A 20,092-nucleotide genomic window follows, 5' to 3' on the forward strand; every position below is an offset into this window, starting at 1 on the left:
AATTCAGCAAATTTAAAATTGATAAACTGATGTTATCTAAGCTGTGGTCAATATTCAAGTGCAATTGAATTGCTGCTCTTCCTAATTAGTACTAAAACAAAAGTTTTGACATCTTGGCATCATACTAAATATTTTTGGAGCATTAAAATTAATATATTAAGTGATTGCTTTCAGATATGGATATGAATTTTTTGCCTTTCTATTTTTAGAATTGTAGATTATATCACTCAACAAGTTTAGGTATTGTTATTGGCTCATAATAGTTTTATACTGGACCTGTATTTCTTTGTATTCTGAATTCCCTACTGATAGATTAAGCTTAATTACTTGGAGAATGTGCAGATAATATAGCTTTTGTTCACTGTTTCCTTAGATAGATGTTTATTTGGGGAATCTCATATGATTCCTTATTAAAATCTTAAGGATTTGGTAGGCATCAATCATGTCTTTCTGGATTAACAAGTTATTACCTAGTAGTTTGACACAATTAGTCTATTATCATTACTCTTTATCATAAAGTTGAGAAGTTACACTGATATTGATGTTGGGACTTACTTGAAAAAATACAGTAAAAACTGGCAAAAAGAAGCGAATTCGCAACATGTGTTATTATTTCTATCAATTTGTAAATTCTTTCCACAACCAAGCATATCTAGGTGAAAAAAATTGAGACATTTGCCAATAAGAGATAAGGTAAGTGACTTTGTTGATGTCAAATGATAAATCACTGGCATAGTGAAAACCTAGTTTTTCTGATACCTAACCTAGTTTTCTTTTTCTGAGATACACTGTTTTCCTTTTGTAAAGAAAATTAATTTAAATCACAATTTTTACATGGCTGTGGGCAATCTAGAAATGTGTCTGGTACTAATAGCTGTTTCTAAACCTTAAAAACATATGGAAAGTAGAACAATAGACAGCATGTGGTCAATAGATAAACAGCTACTAAAACTTAACACTGAAATTGAATCAAGCACTATGCTACCTCTACAATATACAATTCTAGGGCTATATTTTCATATGGAAACTCTTTAAGATATGAGAGGTTATTTATACTTTCAAGTAAATAATTGTAAATACAGAAATTATTTTTTCAAATGGGAGTCTTGATGAGAATATATTGAAAATGGTTCTTTTAGTCTTTAAACAGTTTTATTTTTTATCAGTATTAGCATCAGTCTACTTTATCCTATACCCTTTTAAGAAAATTTTGTTTATTTCTTTAGAGAGAGAGAGAGAGTCCCAAGCAGGCTCCAAGTGGTCAGCACGGAGCCTGATGTTAGGCTCGAACTCACAAACTAGATGATTGTGACCTGAGCTGAAACCAAGAGTCGGACACTTAACCAACTGAGCCACCCAGGCGCCCCTATCCCATACCTTTTTGATAAATAATAGGACTTTTTCCCTGTTTATCAGGGGTTAGCAAGCTATTTCTGTAAATAGCCAGATAGTAAATACTATAGGCTGTACAGGCGATATAGTTTCTGTCATAAATACTCAGCTCTGCCTTTTTAAAAAATGTTTAAGAGAGAGAAAGAGAGCATGAGCAGGGGAGGGGCAAAAAGAGAGAGGGAGAGAGAGAGGATCCCAAGCAGGCTCTACTCCATGAGCACAGAACCCATCATAGGGCTTGAACTCATGAACCATGAGATCATGACCTGAGCTGAAATCAAGAGTCAGAGGCTTAACTGACTGAGCCACCTAGGTACCACCTCAGCTCTGCTTTTATAGAGTGAAGGCAGAGATAATATGTAAGGAATGGGCATGGCTGTGTTACAGTGAAACTTTATTTCCAAAAACAATCATCTATCTGCAGAGTATAGTTTGCTGAGCCTATACATATATGCAGATCTCAACACTGCCTGGACATTAGGGACTTGGGGAGCCTTAAAGAACCGTAGACACGCCACCCTCTGAGATTCTGATTTAATTACTCTGAGGAGGGAACCAAGACATTGGCACATCTTTAAAATTCTTCAGGTGATTCTAATATACAGCTACAGTTGAGATCTACTGATTTATGACCTTTAAAAAGCTCAAATGTGTTAATAATCTTTTGAAGAGAAACGACAGTTCCGTAAACCATTCTAGACACAGGAGATATAAGGATAGGTAATACAGAGTTCTACTTTTAAAAAATTAGTCTAGCAGGGTAATATATTACACTGTATGTTAACTAACCAGAATTTAAATAAAAATTTGAAAAAAATTAGTCTGACGGTAACAGATTAGTAAAATGGACAGATTACAGTAAAATGAAAGATTAATGACAGTAAACAGTAAGAAGGTATGATGAACAAAAGGAGAGAGTAAATGAACAGAAATGTAGTTGAGGAAAGAATGAATGGTTGGGAGAGTGGGAGAATGAGTTGGATGGGAGAAAGTGTAAGTGGGGGTTAGGAATAGTATCAGGGTAGTTTAAGTGTTATGACTAGGATAAATGAGAAAGAGTATGTAGTGGGGGCTGGTGTTGGACAGTAAGGGAATAAAGATTTGTGGTACCATCACTGCTTTCTAGATGCTGATGTTGAAAGACAAACTATTGGGGTAATTATCTTGGTTTATCTTTTCATATTTACATGTGTAGTTCCAAGTTACAGAGACGGAGAGATAATATTTTTTAAGACCAAATAAATGTGTTGTAAAGCACAGGACATATTTGCTGGTAATGTGTGGTTTTGGAGATTGGCATTTTGCATATCATTCTGTCCTTGCCATTTTGCATATCATTCTGTCCTACCTTTTATCTTTTTTAAAAATTTTTTTAACATTTATTTTTGAAAGACAGAGTGAGACAGCACGAGTTGGGGAGGGGCAGAGAGAGAGGGGGGACACAGAAGTCCTACCTTTTATCAAATAGTACTCACCTAGCATACCCACATAAACATTTTATTTTTTAAAATTTACTTATTGAAATTCAAGTTAGTAAACATACAGTGTAGTATTAGTTTCAGGAGTAGAACCCAGTGATTTATCACTTCCATGTAACACCCAGTGCTCATCCCAACAAGTGCCCTCCTTAATGCCCATCACTCATTTAGCCCATCCCCTCCCCGACCTCCCCTCCAGCAACCCTGTTTGTTCTCTTTATTTAAGAGTCTCTTATGGTTTGCCTTGCTCTCTGTTTTTAACTTATTTTTCTTTCCTTTCCACTATGTTCATCTGCTGTGTTTCTTAAATTCCACATATGAGTGAAATCATTTATTTGTTTTTTTTGTCTTATTTCTCTTAGCATAATACACTCTAGTTACATCCACGTTGTTGCAAATGGCAAGATTTCATTCTTTTTTTTTACAGTGAAACTCAATATGTATTTCTATTTAATCACAACAATTAGAAAATATATCTTTTAAAACTACAATCTATCACAGCGTCAAAAATAACAAAATAAACTAATTGATAAATATAACAAACTTATATAAGGTTTACACTCTGAAAATTATGAGACATTACTAAGAAAAATTAAGAAAACACATATTGGGAGAAAGTTAATCATATTCCTGGACTGGGAGACTCACTATTATTAAGGTGTACAATTATCTTGAAATTTATTTATACATATAATGCTGTCCAAAACAAACTCCCAGTAGGCTCTTTTATGAAAACTGATAATCCACGGTGGTTACATGGGTACACTCATTTGTCAAAACTTATAAAACTAAACACTTAGAATGACAGGTAAATTACGTGGATAAAGTTGATTTTAAAAATGAATAATGTTTTACCCAGTAGACGACACCTTAGAAATGAGGTAATTTTATTTAGATAAAGTCCTATAGAATGTATTAATTAATTGTTTAATTAATTAATTAGTTTTTTATTTTTAACTTGTTTTATTTTTCATTTTTTTAAATTTACATCCAAATCAGTTAGCATATACTGCAACAATGATTTCAGGAGTAGATTCCTTAGTGCCCCCTTCCCATTTAGCCCATCCCCCCTCCCACAATCCCTCCTGTAACCCTCAGTTCTCCATATTAATGAGTCTCTTCTGTTTTATCCCCCTCCCTGTTTTTATATTATTTTTGTTTCCCTTCCCTTATGTTCATCTGTTTTGTCTCTAAAGTTCTCATATGAGTGAAGTCATATGATTTTTGTCTTTCTCTGACTAATTTCACTTAGCATAATACCCGCCAGTTCCATTCACGTAGTTGCAAATGGCAAGATTTCATTCTTTTTGATTGCCAAGTAATACTCCATTGTATATATATACCACATCTTCTTTATCCATTCATCCATCAGTGGACACTTGGGCTCTTTCCATACTTTGGCTATTGTTGATAGTGCTGCTATAAACATGGGGGTGCATGTGTCCCTTCAAAATAGCACACCTGTATCCCATGGATAAATGCCTAGTAGTGCAATTGCTGGGTTGTAGAGTAGTTCTATTTTTAGTTTTTTGAGGAACCTCCATACTGTTTTCCAGAGTGGCTACACCAGCTTACATTCCCTCCAGCAATGCAGAAGAGATCCTCTTTCTCCTCGTCAACATCTGTTGTTGCCTGAGTTGTTAATATTAGCCATTCTGACAGGTGTAAGGTGGTATCTCATTGTGGTTTTGATTTGTATTTACCTGATGATCAGTGATGTTGAGCATTTTTTCATGTGTCGGTTGGTTACCTGGATGTTTTCTTTGGCGAAGTGTCTATTCATGTCTTTTGCCCATTTCTTCACTGGATTATTTGTTTTTTGGGTGTTGAGTTTGATAAGTTCTTCATAGATTTTGGATACTAACCCTTTCTCTGATAAGTCATTGGCCAATTTCTTCTCCCATTCTTTAGGTTGCCTTTTAGTTTTGCTGATTGTTTCCTTTGCTGTGCAGAAGCTTTTTATTTTGATGAGGTCCCAGTAGTTCATTTTTGCTTTTGTTTCCCTTGCCTCCGGTGACATGTTGAGTAAGAAGTTGCTGTGGCCAAGATCAAAGAGGTTTTTGCCTGCTTACTTCTCGAGGATTCTGATGGCTTCCTGTCTTACATTTAGGTCTTTCATCCATTTTGAGTTTATTTTTGTGTATTGTGTAAGAAAGTGGCCCAGGTTCATTCTTCTGCATGTCACTGTCCAGTTTTGCCAGCACCACTTGCTGAAGAGACTGTCTTTATTCCATTGGATATTCTTTCCTGCTTTGTCAAAGATTAGTTGGCCATACGTTTGTGGGTCCATTTCTGGGTTCTCTATTCTATTCCATTGATCTGAGTGTCTGTTCTTGTGCCAGTACCATACTGTCTTGATGATTATAGCTTTGTAGTATAGCTTGAAGTCAGGGATTGTGATGCCTCCTGCTTTGGTTTTCTTTTCCAAGATTGCTTTGGCTATTTGGGGTCTTTTCTGGTTCCATAGAAATTTTAGGAGTATTTGTTCCAGCTCTGTGAAGAATGCTGGTGTTATTTTGATAAGGATTGCATTGAATATGTAGATTGCTTTGGGTAGTATCGACATTTTAACAATATTTGTTCTTCCTATCCAGGAGCATGGAATCTTTTTTCCATTTTTTTTTTTGTCTTCTTCAATTTCTTTCATAAGCTTTCTATAGTTTTTGGTGTATAGATTTTTCACCTCTTTGGTTAGATTTATTCCTTGGTATTTTATGGTTTTTGGTGCAACTGTAAATGGGATCAATTCCTTGATTTCTTTTTCTGTCGCTTCATTGTTGGTGTAGAGGAATACAACCAATTTCTGTGCGTTGATTTTATATCCTGCAACTTTGCTGAATTCATGAATAAATCCTAGCAGTTTTTTGGTGGAATCTTTAGGGTTTTCCATATAGAGTATCATGTTATCTGTGAAGAGTAAAAGTTTGACCTCCTCCTGGCCGATTTGGATGCCTTTTATTTCTTTGTGTTGTCTGATTGCAGAGGCTAAGAATGCCAATACTATGTTGAATAAGAGTGGCGAGAGTGGACATCCCTGTCTTGTTCCTGACCTTAGGGGGAAAGCTCTCAGTTTTTCCCCATTGAGGATGATATTAGCATTGGTTTGTTCATATATGGCTTTTATGATGCCCAGGTATGATCCTTCTATCCCTACTTTCTTGAGGGTTTTTATCAAGAAAGGATGCTGTATTTTGTCAAATGCTTTCTCTGCATCTGTTGAGAGGATCATATGGTTCTTGTCCTTTCTTTTATTGATGTGATGAATCACGTTAATTGTTTTGCGGATATTGAACCAGCCCTGCATCCCAAGTATAAATCCCACTTGGTCGTGGTGAATATATTTTTTTAAAGTATTGTTGGAGCCAGTTGGCTAATATCTTGTTGAGGATTTTTGCATCCATGTTCATCAGGGAAATGCATAAATGTTTATAATTGTCTGTAGTTCTCCTTTTTAGTGGGGTCTCTATTTTGGAATCAAGGTAATGCTGACTTCATAGAATGAGTTTGGAAGTTTTCCTTCCATTTCTATTTTTTGGAGCAGCTTCAAGAGAATAGGTGTTAACTTCCTTAAATGTTTGGTAGAATTCCCCTGGAAAGCCATCTGGCCCTGGACTCTTGTTTTTTGGCAGATTTTTGATTGCTAATTTGATTTCCTTACTGGTTAAGGGTGTTTTCAAATTTTCTATTTCTTCCTGTTTCAATTTTGGTGTGTCTATGTTCTAGGAATTTGTCCATTTCTTCCAGATTGCCCATTTTATTGTCATATAATTGGTCATAATACTCTCTTATTGTTTTTATTTCTGCTGTGTTGGTTGTGATCTCTCCTCTTTCATTCTTGATTTTACGTATTTGGGTCCTTTCCTTTTTCTTTTTGATCAAACTGGCTAGTGGTTTATCAATTTTGTTAATTCTTTCAGAGAACAAGCTTCTGGTTTCATTGATCTGTTCTACTGTTTTTTTTGGTTTTGATAGCATTAATTTCTGCTCTAATCTTTATTATTTCCTGTCTTCTGCTAGTTTTCGGTTTTATTTGCTGTTCTTTTTCCAGCTCCTTAAGGTGTCAAGTTAGGTTGTATATCTGAGATCTTTCTTCTTTCTTTAGGAAGGCCTGGTATATACTTTCCTCTTATGACTGCCTTTACTGCGTCCCAGACGTTTTGGGTTGTGGTGTTATCATGTTCACTGACTTCCATATACTTTCTAATTTCCTCTTTAACTGCTTGGTTAGCCCATTCATTCTTTAGTAGGATGTTCTTCAGTCTGCAAGTATTTGTTACCTTTCCAAATTTTTTCTTGTGGTTGATTTCGAGTTTCATAGCATTGTGGTCTGAAAATACACACAATATGATCTCAATCTTTTTGTACTTACTTAGGGCTGATTTGTGTCCCAGTATATGGTCTATTCTGGAGAACATTCCACGTGCACTGGAGAAGAATGTATATTCTGCTGCTTTAGGATGAAATGTTCTGAATATATCTGTTAAGTCCATCTGGTCCAGTGTGTCATTCAAAGCCATTGTTTCCTTGTTGATTTTTTGATTAGATGATCTGTCCATTGCTGTGAGTGGGGTGTTGAAGTCTCCTACTATTATGGTATTACTATTGATGAGTTTCTTTATGTTTGTGATTAATTGATTTATATATTTGGGTGCTGCCATATTTGGCACATAAATGTTTACAATCATTAGGTCTTCTTGGTGGATGGACTCTTTGATTATGGTATAATGCCCTTCTGCATCTCTTGATACAGTCTTTATTTTAAAGTCTCGACTGTCTGATACAAATATAGCTACTCTGGCTTTCTTTTGTTGACCATTAGCATGATAGATGGTTCTCCATCCCCTTATTTTCAATCTGAAGGTGTCTTTAGGTCTAAAGTGGGTCTCTTGTAAACAGCATATAGTTGGATCTTGTTTTCTTATCCATTATGTTACCCTATGTCTTTTGATTGGAGCATTGAGTCCATTGATGTTTAGAGTGAGTACTGAAAGATATTTATTTATTGCCATTATGATGTTTGTGGAGTTGGAGTTTCTGGTGGTGTTCTCTGGTCCTTTCTAATCTTTGTTGCTTTTGGTGTGTGTGTGTGTGTGTGTGTGTGTGTGTGTGTGTAAATATTTATATATTTATTTATATATTGTATTTTATATAATATTATGTATTATATATCATTATATTTTATATATAATAAATATATTTTTATAAAGATTTTTAAATAAAAATATATATTTATATATATATAAATATTCATCTTTTCTTCTCTCCTTCTATTTTGAATGTCAGCCTCATTGGATAAAGAATTGTTGGCTACATATTTTTCTGATTCAGCACATTGAATATATCCTGCCACTCCTTTCTGGCCTGCCAAGTTTCTGTGGATAGGTCTGCTGCAGACCTGATCTGTCTTCCCTTGTAGGTTAGGGACTTTTTTTCCCTTGCTGCTTTCATGATTCTCTCCTTGCCTGAGTATTTTGTGAATTTGACTATGATATGCCTTGTTGATGGTCGGTTTTTGTTGAATCTAATGTGGGTCCTCTGTGCTTCCTGAATTTTGATGTTTGTGTCTTTCCCCAGGTTAGGAAAGTTTTCTGCTATGATTTGCTCACACAGCCATTCTACCCCTGATTCTCTCTCTTCCTTTTCTGGGACCCCTGTGATTCTGATGTTCCTTTTTAATGAATCACTGAATTCTCTAATTCTTAAATTGTGCTCTTTTGCCTTAATCTCCCTCTTTTTTTCTGCTTCATTATTCGCTATAAGTTTGTCCTCTATATCGCTGATTCTCTGTTCTGCCTCATCCATCTTTGCCACCGCTGCATCCATCCGTGATTGCAGCTCAGTTATAGCATTTTTAATTTCATTCTATTTTTTTACTTCTTTTATCTCTGCAGAAAGGGATTCTAATCTGTTTTCAACTCCAGCTAGTATTCTTATTATCATGATTTTAAATTCTGGTTCAGACATTTTGCTTGTATCTGTGTTGGTTAAATCCCTGGCTGTCGTTTCTTCGTGCTCTTTCTTTTGGGGTGAATTCCTTCATTTTGTCATTTTTAAAGGAGAAAAGGTATTAATGAGGTAGAGAAATTAAAATTAAAAAAATAAAATTAAAAAATATTGTAATTAAAAATTTAAAAACACACACAAAAATCTAATAAATGATGCTAGATCCTAGGTGTGTTTGGTCTGGATGTTCAAAGTGGTTTGACAGATTAGAGAAAACAAAAGAGTGGAAGAAAAAGAAAAAAAAGAAATCGTTTGAGAATTTGAAAAAATGAATACACTGAAGTAGACTAAAATGAGATGATGGGAGTAAAATAGAATTTGAAAGAATTTACACAAAAGTAAAAAATATAGTAAAAAAATTAAAAATATTTTTAATAAAAATTGAAAATAAAAATGAATTTTTTCTCCTTCTGTATTCAAGAAAAACAATAGTTTAAAAGGAAAAAGAAAGAAAATTGATAAGATGGACCTGCTAACAGATTGAAATAGGACTGAGATGATTTCATTTTCCCCTAGAAGTCAGACTATGTAGCGCTTTATAGTCCATAAACTAAGTAGGTGAGGATACTTGTATTCCTGAAGAGCCAGGTTGGCCCAGTTGGGCGGGGCTCAGTGTAACGGCTCTGTTCTCCACTAGATGGTGCCGCTAGCCTACTGGGGTGGGTTGTTGCAGTGCCCGTAGGTGTGTATGCGTGGGAGCTGTAAAAATGGCATCACCCAGCTACCCAGTCTCTAGTATGGGAACTGTTCTCTCCAATCAGCAATTGGACACCCGTCCTCTGTCTTCAGCTTTCATCCTCTCCCTGCTTCTTCACTGTCCGTGACCAAGCCCCAGGCAGTACCTCTCTCCCAAGTTTTGTCTCAGATGCGGCTGTTTTCCCCGGCCCCTTACTTCTGAAGGACTGCGGCTTTGACCCGTTCCGCCCCTCTGTGGGAGGGTCTCACCCAGCAATGGCCAAATGCTGGCTGCACCCAGGAACACCTGCTGGACCCTGCTGCTGCTGGTGCCCCAAGACTGCGGCCAGGTGCCAGCCGGCCCCAGAAAAAGTTTGCGAGATGGTGTAGCAGGAGCATTTCAGGGTATGGAAAATCGCAACACACATCTAGCACCAGGCTTCACCCTTAATGACCTTGTTCCAGCACCAGCGAATGTGGTCAGTTTCTGGGGTCTGCTGGGACCAGGTGGCTTCAACAGTCTCTACCAAATGCCCTTCCAGCATTGGAACCGCTTTTCCCCATGTGGCCTGAGAACCTCTCAGACCCCCCCTCTGTTCCTGTGGATTCACCCTTCCCACCAGAGCACTGCCAGGTATCGAGCTGCAGAGTTGCAGACTTTGCGCTCCCCTTGTTTACAGTCTTAATGGAATTTAAACCCTCTCCTTTCTCCCTTTTTAGTTTAGTCCCTGTGGCTGTTTCCAATTTTCCACTTTCTCTCCAGCTGCTTTTGGGGAGGGGTGCTTTTCCCGTATTCTCCCCCGCCCCAGTCTCTGTCCTCTCTCTGCTTGCAAAGATGGCTCCCTGCCCACTGCCAGCTTCTCTCTCCCCATGTTCACCACTCTATGCCACGTACCTGCTGAATTCTGTGGTTCAGGTTGTACAGATTGTTGTGTTCATCCTCCAATCAGTTTTCTAGGTGTGTAAGATGGTTTAGTGTTGGTCTGGCTATATTTCATGGACACGAGACACACAAAAAACTTCCATGCTGTTTCGCCATCTTGGCTCCTCCACTCATTCTTTTTGATCACCAAGTAGTAATCCAACATCTAAAAATCTTGAGTTTTTCAGACTGTTTTATATAATACCTATTGAGATAAGTGTTTTGGGTTTTGGTGGGAAGGGGCTGTTTATTTCATTAAAAACCCTAGCATTTTGTAGCTGGGAGGGAACTTAAATATAATCAAGTAACTATGACTATGAAAGTGCTTTGTAAAATGCAGACTGTTGTCTGGGTGCAAGGTAATATGTAACACAAACGTTCCTCACTTATATGCGAAAAGACTAAGACTGATAAAGTTTAAATGAATTTTCTAGTCACATGGCTGGTAATAGGCAGGATGAAAAATTAAGTGTCTTTGTCCTGTTTTAATCTTTGTTTCCTACACAGCAAATTCTTAGAAAATATTTCCTACTTCATAAAAGGAGATAGAAAGCCCAGATAGCTGTATAACTATTAAAGAAATTAAATCAAAGTTTTAAAATCTTTCCACAAAGCATACGTCTTTTTATAGGCAAATTCTACCCAAAATTCATGGAATATATCAATACAAAACTATTCCAGAGAATAAAATAAGAAGGCATAATGTCTAACTCATTCTTTGCTACCAATATGACCTTGATAAAACTAAAGAAGAATAGTATGAAAGAGAAAAATTAAAGGCTAGCTTCAGCCTTGAATATATATATATACAGATATTTTAAATAGAATATTAGCAAACTGAATTCACTTCTATGTAAAAAGTGATTACTCAGTGTGACTAAGTTGCATCGTTCTCCAGCAATGCAAAGTTGATTTTACATGTGAAAATCTGTAGTGTCACTCCTCACATCAACAGATTAAAGAAGATAGTGGTCATCCTAATAGAGGCACAAGAGGCATTTGTGAAATTTTTACACCAATTCATAAATTTAAAAAAGAAAATAGCAAGAGAAGGAACTTTCCGTAACCTGATAAAGGATGTTTACAAAATAAAAACAAAACAAACACACCTCTAAGTAGGGAAAATTTAAAAACACTCCTTTTTCAAATGGAGAACATGGATGTCTCATATTCCTGTTTTTATTTGTTATACTGGCTGCCCTAGCCAAAGTGAAGATAAAATGCATTAAAATCGTAAGGATTTTAAGGAAAAGCACAAAACTGTCATTATTAACAAATTAGATTTTCTACAAAGAATATACAAAATAACACAAAGTATTAAATAAAAATAGTAAGATATTGGCAAAGTTAGCTATGAGACCAGTATACCAAAGTCAGTTGATTTTGTGTACTACAATAACAGTTAGGAATTGCAATTTAAAAAAAATAACTTTGTCAACAATAATTATAAGGTATCTAGAAATAAATCTAACAGAAGATAAGTAAGACCTGTTTGGAGATATTATAATACTTCATTGAAAGACATTAAAAATTCTCTAAATAAATGGAGAAATATCCCATGTAGGAAGTCAGTCTCAATTTTGTAAGTGTGTCAAGCACCCCCAAATTGATCTGCAGATTCAGTCCTATTCCATAAGATTTTTTTTCCTGGAACTGACAAACTGATTCTAAAATTTATATGAAGACACATAATTATCAAAAGTAGTCAAAACAGTTCTGAAGAAAAGTAGTAGGGAGCTGCAAAGTGAGTGAAGACTTGTCCTACAAATATCATAAGTTAATATAAAAGAATTTATGGCCATGTAATATTGGTATAGGTATAAACAGAATGATCAGAAAATCACAATTCAATTGAGAAATAGCCCTAAACACACAAAATTTTGATAGGGTATATGTGCTGTACAGATCATAAAGAAAGGAAGAACTATTCAGTAAATAGTATTGGAATAATTAAAAATTGGAGAAAAAATGACATTATATCCCTATCTCATACCGTATAAAAAGCCAATTCCAGATATATCAAATGTAAAATCCAAAATTTTTAGAAGAACTGGTAAGAAATATGTGTTTGACCTTGGGATAAGAAAGGATTTCTTGGATAAGATACAGGAAATAGTATTTGTAAATGAATGATTATTAAACCTGACTACATTGAAATTAGAAACTTTTTTTCATCAAAAAACACCATAAAAAGAATGAAAAACAATCCACAGACTGGGTGAATATATTTGCAATAATATAATCAACAAAGTATTAGTATTCGATATACATGAAGAAGTCCTTCAAATAAATAAGAAAAAGACAATCCAATAGAAAAGTGGGAAAAAGACACAAACAGGTATTTCACAAAAGAGAATGCATGAATGGATGATAAGTATATTAAATGTTCAACATGATTAATGATAAGGGAAGTGCAAAATAAGACTACCACAAATTGTCATTTTGTGTCACTGGATTGACAAAAAATACATTTGACAGTAGCAAAATTTGGAGAGGATGTTGATCAATGGAATTCTTACACATTGCTGGTAGAACTATAAATAGGTTAATTACTTGAAAATAGGAATTAGCCTGTAGAGTGGAACATTTTCACATTATACAATCCAGGGTTTCCCTCCTGGGTATAATACCCTAGAAGAATTTTGCCTGTGTGCACAAGGAGACATGTACAAAAAGTTCATAGTGACCCTGTTTGTAATAGCAAAAAACAAGAAATAACCCAAATGTCGATCAACACAACAATGGGTAAATAAAATTGTAATATGTCAACACCCTGGAACATTATTCAGCAGTGGGAATAAGAAAATAAAAGCACTACATGCAGCTACATGGATGAATTTTAGGACCATAATGCTGAGTGAAAAGTGTAACCTTAGAACACTGGATGTGGTATGAGTCTATGCATATAAAGTTAAGAAACAGGGATGCCTGGGTGGCTCAGTTGGTTAAGCATCTGACTTCAACCCAGGTCATGATCTCATACTCCCTGAGTTCAAGCCCTGTGTGGGGCTCTGTGCCGACAGCTCAGAGCCTGGAGCCTGCTTGGGATTCTGTGTCTCCCTCTCTTTCTGCCCCTCCCCCACTTGCACTCTGTCTTTCAAAAATAAAAGCATAAAAAATTTTAAAAACAAAGATAAACAGTATTTTGGGCAAAAAATATAAATGATAAAAACCTTTTTTTAAAAGAAAAATGATAAAATTTAAAGAATGGCTAACTTTTGGTGGAGAGATAAGTAGATATGTTAATGTAGGAGTAAGTAGAAGAAAGCTTTTGATGAAGGTTAGTGGTGGGCTCCAAAGAGTTCAATATAATATTGTGCTGTGTGATTTGTACACTTGTGTATTTTTTATCTGTATCAAATGTCATATTAAAGTAATATATTTGTTTTTCAGAAATCTGCCTCAACCTCCGAGATCCTCCAACTAACATAATTATCATTCCAGAAAAGCAGGTGAAACCTGAATGGAGATTGCCAAAATTAAATCACCGCTTTATCACAAGGTAAAATGGCCTTGTGTAAAATACCTTGAGTATTAATTTTTAACTTTAGACACTGAAACAATGTATTATTATTGCTCAAAATCTACCCCAAATTATGCCCTATCGATTATATAGATATACATTTTCACAGTCATAATTTTAGAATGCTTTTTCAGTGTTTAAAGATACAGTATTTAATAATTTTCCTTTTTTTAGGTCAGAATTGGATGATATGCCAGAAAATCATATCTGTGATGTTATTGGCATTTTAGTTTTTGTAGGAAGGGTCCAGCGGTCAAAAAAGAAAGGTAAGCTTTTAAACTTGAAAGTCATGACAGCATTTCAGTGAATAGTTCTGTGTTCATACATGCATAATTGGTTACCTTCATTTATTCTAATATTCTATCCATATAGAAAGCCGTGAAGACTTTTGGTCATATCGCTGGATTCACATTGCTGACGGGACTTCAGAACAACCATTTATAGTGGAGCTGTTTTCTACTTCTCAGCCGGAAATCTTTGAAAATATTTACCCAAGTATTCAGTCCAATATTTTTATCTTTTTATTTTTGGAAGTGGGGGGCATTGACTTAAAAAAATGTTACAGTGTACTGACTTACAGAAGAGCATGATACTGAGTTAGCAAATTCAAGCAGTGTGATAGCATGTTTAAATTTTTTCTATATTATTATATTTGGTGTTACAGAAATTATTATATTTTGATGTTACAGAAATTAACCACCTTTTCTATTCAGAGTTGATTTGGGATTGAAACCAGTTTTTCAGAAAACAGGTGCTTTTATCAATGCTCATTATTAGAATTTCAGGCATAAAAGCTTAACATTCAGTGAAACTAAAGCATAGGTACTCAATTCCCTTTGTATCCATTTGAAAAATTGACTAAGTAGACCCCGAAAAAGACAACGAAGACTTTACTAGTATAGAATTGATTGGTAGGGGATTGACATTTTGTGTAATTAAGTAAGGACAATGTAAGTATGATTTGAGTTTAAAATTTTTTTTAACATTTATTTATTTTTGAGACAGAGAGAGACAGAGCATGAACGGGGGAGGGTCAGAGAGAGAGGGAGACACAGAATCTGAAACAGGCTCCAGGCTCTGAGCTGTCAGCACAGAGCCCGACGCGGGGCTCGAACTCACGGACCGTGAGATCATGACCTGAGCCGAAGTCGGTCGCTTAACCGACCAAGCCACCCAGGCGCCCCTGAGTTTTAAATTAATGTTAGATTGGTGGTATTTTAGCAGCTGGTCAGTGTTTCACTTTGGTGTTGACCTTTCCTCCTTGCATTTATTCAGATATTTAGGTATTTTTTCCACTAATTTTATTCATTTGAAAACATTTGAGGTATGCCCTACTATATATTTTATACAACAAGTTAGTTTTCTGATCTATTATGATAAGAAAAGAAGTATATTTAATACTTTTTAGCAAATTAAATGAATTTTTCCTTGTATCAACTTGTAGCATAAAGCTATTATAGATACTGTATGCTATTTTACTATTTTTCATGTACTATTTTTTCATGTACTATATTTTTCATGTACTAAAATAGTACTATTTACTATTTTACTATTTTTCATTCATACTATTTTATATATGAATAAAATACTGATTGTGAAATGTTTGCCAACATTGGGAAATCTTCCATTTTTGACCACCTGTAATTTTTAAAATCGTCAACAAGGTAAAAATTGTAGAACATCAGGATATCTAGAGACCATATACAGAGCTGTTGTGCTACCCCTTTAGTGGCTGTTGCAAAACAGCATTACACACCATTCAGATATTACCTTATTAGATTCTGTCATCGGCTTGTGAAATTAAAACTTTAAAATATATCTGAATAGAATTAAACCTCACCCCAGCTGTTGAGAGGGCAGAAAGAGTTTTTGCTAAACCAAGGCATGAGCTTCCAAGGTGAGCTGGGCTATGATTTCTCATGTAACTTCTCTCAGGGCATAAGTGATTGGTAGTGATGACTTCTGATGACAATTCTGTTACCTCGTTTTACGTAGGTTTTATGGCCAGAGCCTCTCTCTTTGTAGCCACTTCAAACAAGCTGGCATAACTTTCAGATAATTGTTTTTTTCACAGAAATGTTGCCAAGTATGCATGTTCTGTTTCTTATGATAATGTGAAGTGCATCTCTCTAAGAAAGGTGACCTTGGTGAGATTTACTCTAGCACAATTGTTGACAATAATCACAATTTATTTTCATCTTTTGACCAAGATGAAAAAAATTATTAAATGAATGATGAGTATTAAGGGGGCTTCAGGCCTATGAAAGGGAACATGACCAACTGTCTTCTGGAATAATACCAGAATCCTTTGGGAGTAGAGCATCTTTTTCACTTTTGATTAAGGAAACTGAAGAGCTAAGGGGGAACTAATATTGTTTACTATGTACCAGATGCTTGTCGATGCTATCTCATTTTGTGCTCCTAGTTACCTTTTTAAAAGTTGATGTTTTTACAAATTTACAGGTGAGGAAACAAAGGTCCAGAAGGGTTAAGTAATTTCCTGGATGTCAGACAGCTAAAAGGTGTCGGGTGGGAATGTCTGGTTTTTAACAGTCATGAAGTGAGAAGTAGATGTTTCTTTAATATTCCTATATCAACATCTTTAACCATGAGTAGTGATGTATTTGTATGGTTTTTAAATAAAGGACAGTAATATAAAGTAGGAATTATTCTTAGTCATTTCAACAGATTTCCCTTATTTTTATTGCCCAAATAAAGAAGTAGGAAATGTTAGATATAGTAAATGAGTTTATAGTTATTATCATACTCTAGGGAAATATTTATTTCAAATGAGAACTTAACCGTTATTGTGAGATTATAAGTATTTACATTTATTTCCTCATTTCCTAGTTCATAAGACCATAACTGTTTGGGTATGTAATGAGTTAAAAAAATTTTAAATGTTGTTGGCTTTAAGAAACTTTACCTAAGTAACTGACAGTTAAAAACAATTCAGCAAGGTGAATAGAAGAGAATAAGTTGTATAAGCCCTGTCATGAGGCTTAAGGTCTAATTAAGATAAACACCTGCATAAACAAATTTAAGTTAATAATGCATACCCCTATCTGGTGGAAGGAGAGTAATTCAGGGATCAGTGTTATATTGGGTTAATCAGTAAAAGCATCCTGGAGAAACTAAGCTTTTTTTCTCTGTAGGAAATAACTATTCATACTCAGTTGTGTGCCTGATTAGAAAGACTGTTGCAGTCTTCAACTGTGCAGCAAGCAGTGACTTCAGTTAGGTGCAGCCATTGTACTTTCTAAAGGAAAAGTAAGTGTTAGATCCCATATCTAAAGGAAAAGGTTAACTGTTAGATCCTTGTTGTTCCAAGTGTGGTCACAGGACCTGCAACACTAGTATCACCTTGAGCTTATTAGAAGTAGAGAATCGCAGGCCCCACTCTGAAACTACTGATTCTTAATTTGCATTTTAACAACTGTCCAGGTGATTCCTATGTTTATTAAGGTTTGAGAGGCACTGTGTTAGGTCCTGATCTTGATATGTTCTCTTTGAAATGCAGAAGTTATTTCCTAACTGTTTCCATTTTCTACAGTGACATATTTCGTGTGTACTCAGTTGAAACTTGTCAGGAATGATGCTCAAGTACCTAAACTGCTTTACCTAACCACTACAAATGAGAGCCGAGTGTTTCTTACTGGTGAGCAATTTGTTTATATTTTATTGGAGATGTAATATATTTTCTACTGACTAAGTTAACTTTTACATTAAAACATTTGACCACAAGATAGCTTTATTTTAATTTCCTTAATCATTGCGAGAATGGTTTAACAAAGAATATTTAGCCCATGAAATATATTGCTTCTGAATTATTTATGACTGAAGCAATGATTTTCTGACTCACTGGAGAATTGCTTTGATGTCCTTTGGTTAACTTTTAATTCCTACCTGTTGTAAGGTAGATAATCATAAATTGCTTGATAGATTGAAGACTGTTAGGCCCTATATCACAATATGGATACAATTAACTGTTTTTAAATACTAACTAAAAATATGAATCAGATTTTGGTTCCTGATCTCAAATTTTACTTACATAGCAAGAAGTCTCACTAGTTGTCTACAAGTACATTATTTTTCTCTATTCTTTCTGATAACAGGGTCAAAACAATAAAGATAAAAGGTTCCAAATGAGTAAAGAAATAGTGTGGTGTGTTTACTAAAATACTACCATGTTAATCATTAAGAAATTTGTCAATAGAAGAATCCTAGGAAGGATGTAATACACATCTTTGTCAATACTTCCTTTTATAAATACTAACAATATCAGATATAAATGGCACTGTTAAGTATGTTTTAAGAACATGAATTTAAATGCTGACCTATATTATAGGCTATTCAGTTTCAACATGATGCCATACCTTTAGGTGAATACATGATTTAAAAATCAATTTTTAAGAAGATGCCAACCATTTTGATAGTTAGAAAAATCCAGATTATTAGTTTTTTTTGTTATGACTTTTCAGTATCCTATAGATAGCTACACTTTAGTCCACTTAAACTCTAATATGTCTGATTTCCTTCTCAATTTAGGATTGGTTTAGTGTCTGATAATTTTTGTATACATATCAAGTGTAATCTGCTACACAGTGAATAAGTGAACTTGACTTCTTTTCTTGGTGACATAAGAGACTATTGTAATATTAAACTGTTTTTATACAAAAAAAATCCTTTAAGTTTATTACAGCAATTTTTTTTCTCATTTTTTGGTTTTACCCTTCTTACAAAAGGTCACAGAGGCCAGCCATACACCAACGATATCAAGGTAAAAAATTTTATTCATTGGATTAAAACAAGGACTGATTCTGAGGAAGTGAGGACTACTGTTATTGGTGGATATTACCCCTATCCACCAGTGCCAGAGACATTTTCGAAGTATAGTAATTCTGTCAAAGGTACTAAGTAATTGCTAGTTATGTATATGTTTATGTGCTATGTATATGTATATCATAACGTGTAACAACACTCACTGATAAAAATTTTGTCTTTATTAAGACCTAAAAATACATGTGGTGACTCCTAAAGGTTAATACTTGGATTTTATTAGAATAAAGGAGAACATAGATGATGACTAACTGGGCATCATATCTTGATTTAATGTTACTGAGATCAAATCTGACTTTAATAGATCCCAATTCCTATGACATTACATAGAGAGACTAAAGATATCAAAGGAGACACTGGATAATTTGATGTCAAGATACTGACACTGTATTATGTTACTCTTGTGGAATGATACATATTGGATGTTACACAATTGAGTACTACCTTTAAATAAAAATGACACCAAATAAATTAGATGCAGAACAAGTACTGATAAAAGGCCTAACATTGGGGCGCCTGGGTGGCGCAGTCGGTTAAGCGTCCGACTTCAGCCAGGTCACGATCTCGCGGTCCGTGAGTTCGAGCCCCGTGTCAGGCTCTGGGCTGATGGCTCAGAGCCTGGAGCCTGTTTCCGATTCTGTGTCTCCCTCTCTCTCTGCCCCTCCCCCGTTCATGCTCTGTCTCTCTCTGTCCCAAAAATAAATAAACGTTGAAAAAAAAATTAAAAAAAAAAAAAGGCCTAACATTAATTTATTTTAGAAGAATTAGATATGATGGTTGAAAAGTTTAAAATAAATGCATTCTTTTTTTTAAGCTGTGGGATAATTGCATGGTTCGGGGGAAAAAAAGAGAAACTTTAAAATACTAACCTATCATCATCTAAATACTGGCATCGTCTTGTACTTCATTATGCCAGCAATACATAGTATATAGTTGTATATATTAAAATGTGTGTTTCTGTGCACTTTATAGCTTGAAATATGTAAATTACAATTGACCCTTGAACAACACAGGTTTGAACTATACAGATCCACTTCTATGCAACTTTTTCAGTAAATATACATACAGTACTATAAATGTTTTTTCTTATGATTTTTAAATAACATTTTCTTTTCTCTAAGTTACTTTATTGTATGTGCTTATCAGCTGTATGTTGTCAATAAGGCTTGTGGTCAACGGTAGTCTATTAGTAAAGTTTTGGGGGAGTCAAAAGTTATATATGGATTTTGGTCTACATGGGATTTGGTTCCCTTAACTCCC

At 34.9% G+C, this 20,092-nt stretch overlaps 1 protein-coding gene across 1 annotated transcript in view; it reads left to right on the forward strand.

Moving 5' to 3' along the window:
* The window catches only part of RADX (RPA1 related single stranded DNA binding protein, X-linked), an 87,787-nt gene that overhangs the window by 11,877 nt on the left and 55,818 nt on the right, over window positions 1-20,092 (forward strand). Inside the window, exons 4-8 of the mRNA XM_045471405.1 lie at window positions 13,864-13,972; window positions 14,168-14,259; window positions 14,366-14,488; window positions 17,547-17,651; window positions 18,739-18,903. Of these exons, the coding sequence (XP_045327361.1) occupies window positions 13,864-13,972; window positions 14,168-14,259; window positions 14,366-14,488; window positions 17,547-17,651; window positions 18,739-18,903 (594 nt within the window). The remainder of the gene's footprint in view (window positions 1-13,863; window positions 13,973-14,167; window positions 14,260-14,365; window positions 14,489-17,546; window positions 17,652-18,738; window positions 18,904-20,092) is intronic.

The sequence above is a fragment of the Leopardus geoffroyi genome, chromosome X, assembly GCF_018350155.1.
Source record: "Leopardus geoffroyi isolate Oge1 chromosome X, O.geoffroyi_Oge1_pat1.0, whole genome shotgun sequence".
In the NCBI taxonomy this organism is placed as follows: Eukaryota; Metazoa; Chordata; class Mammalia; order Carnivora; family Felidae; genus Leopardus; species Leopardus geoffroyi.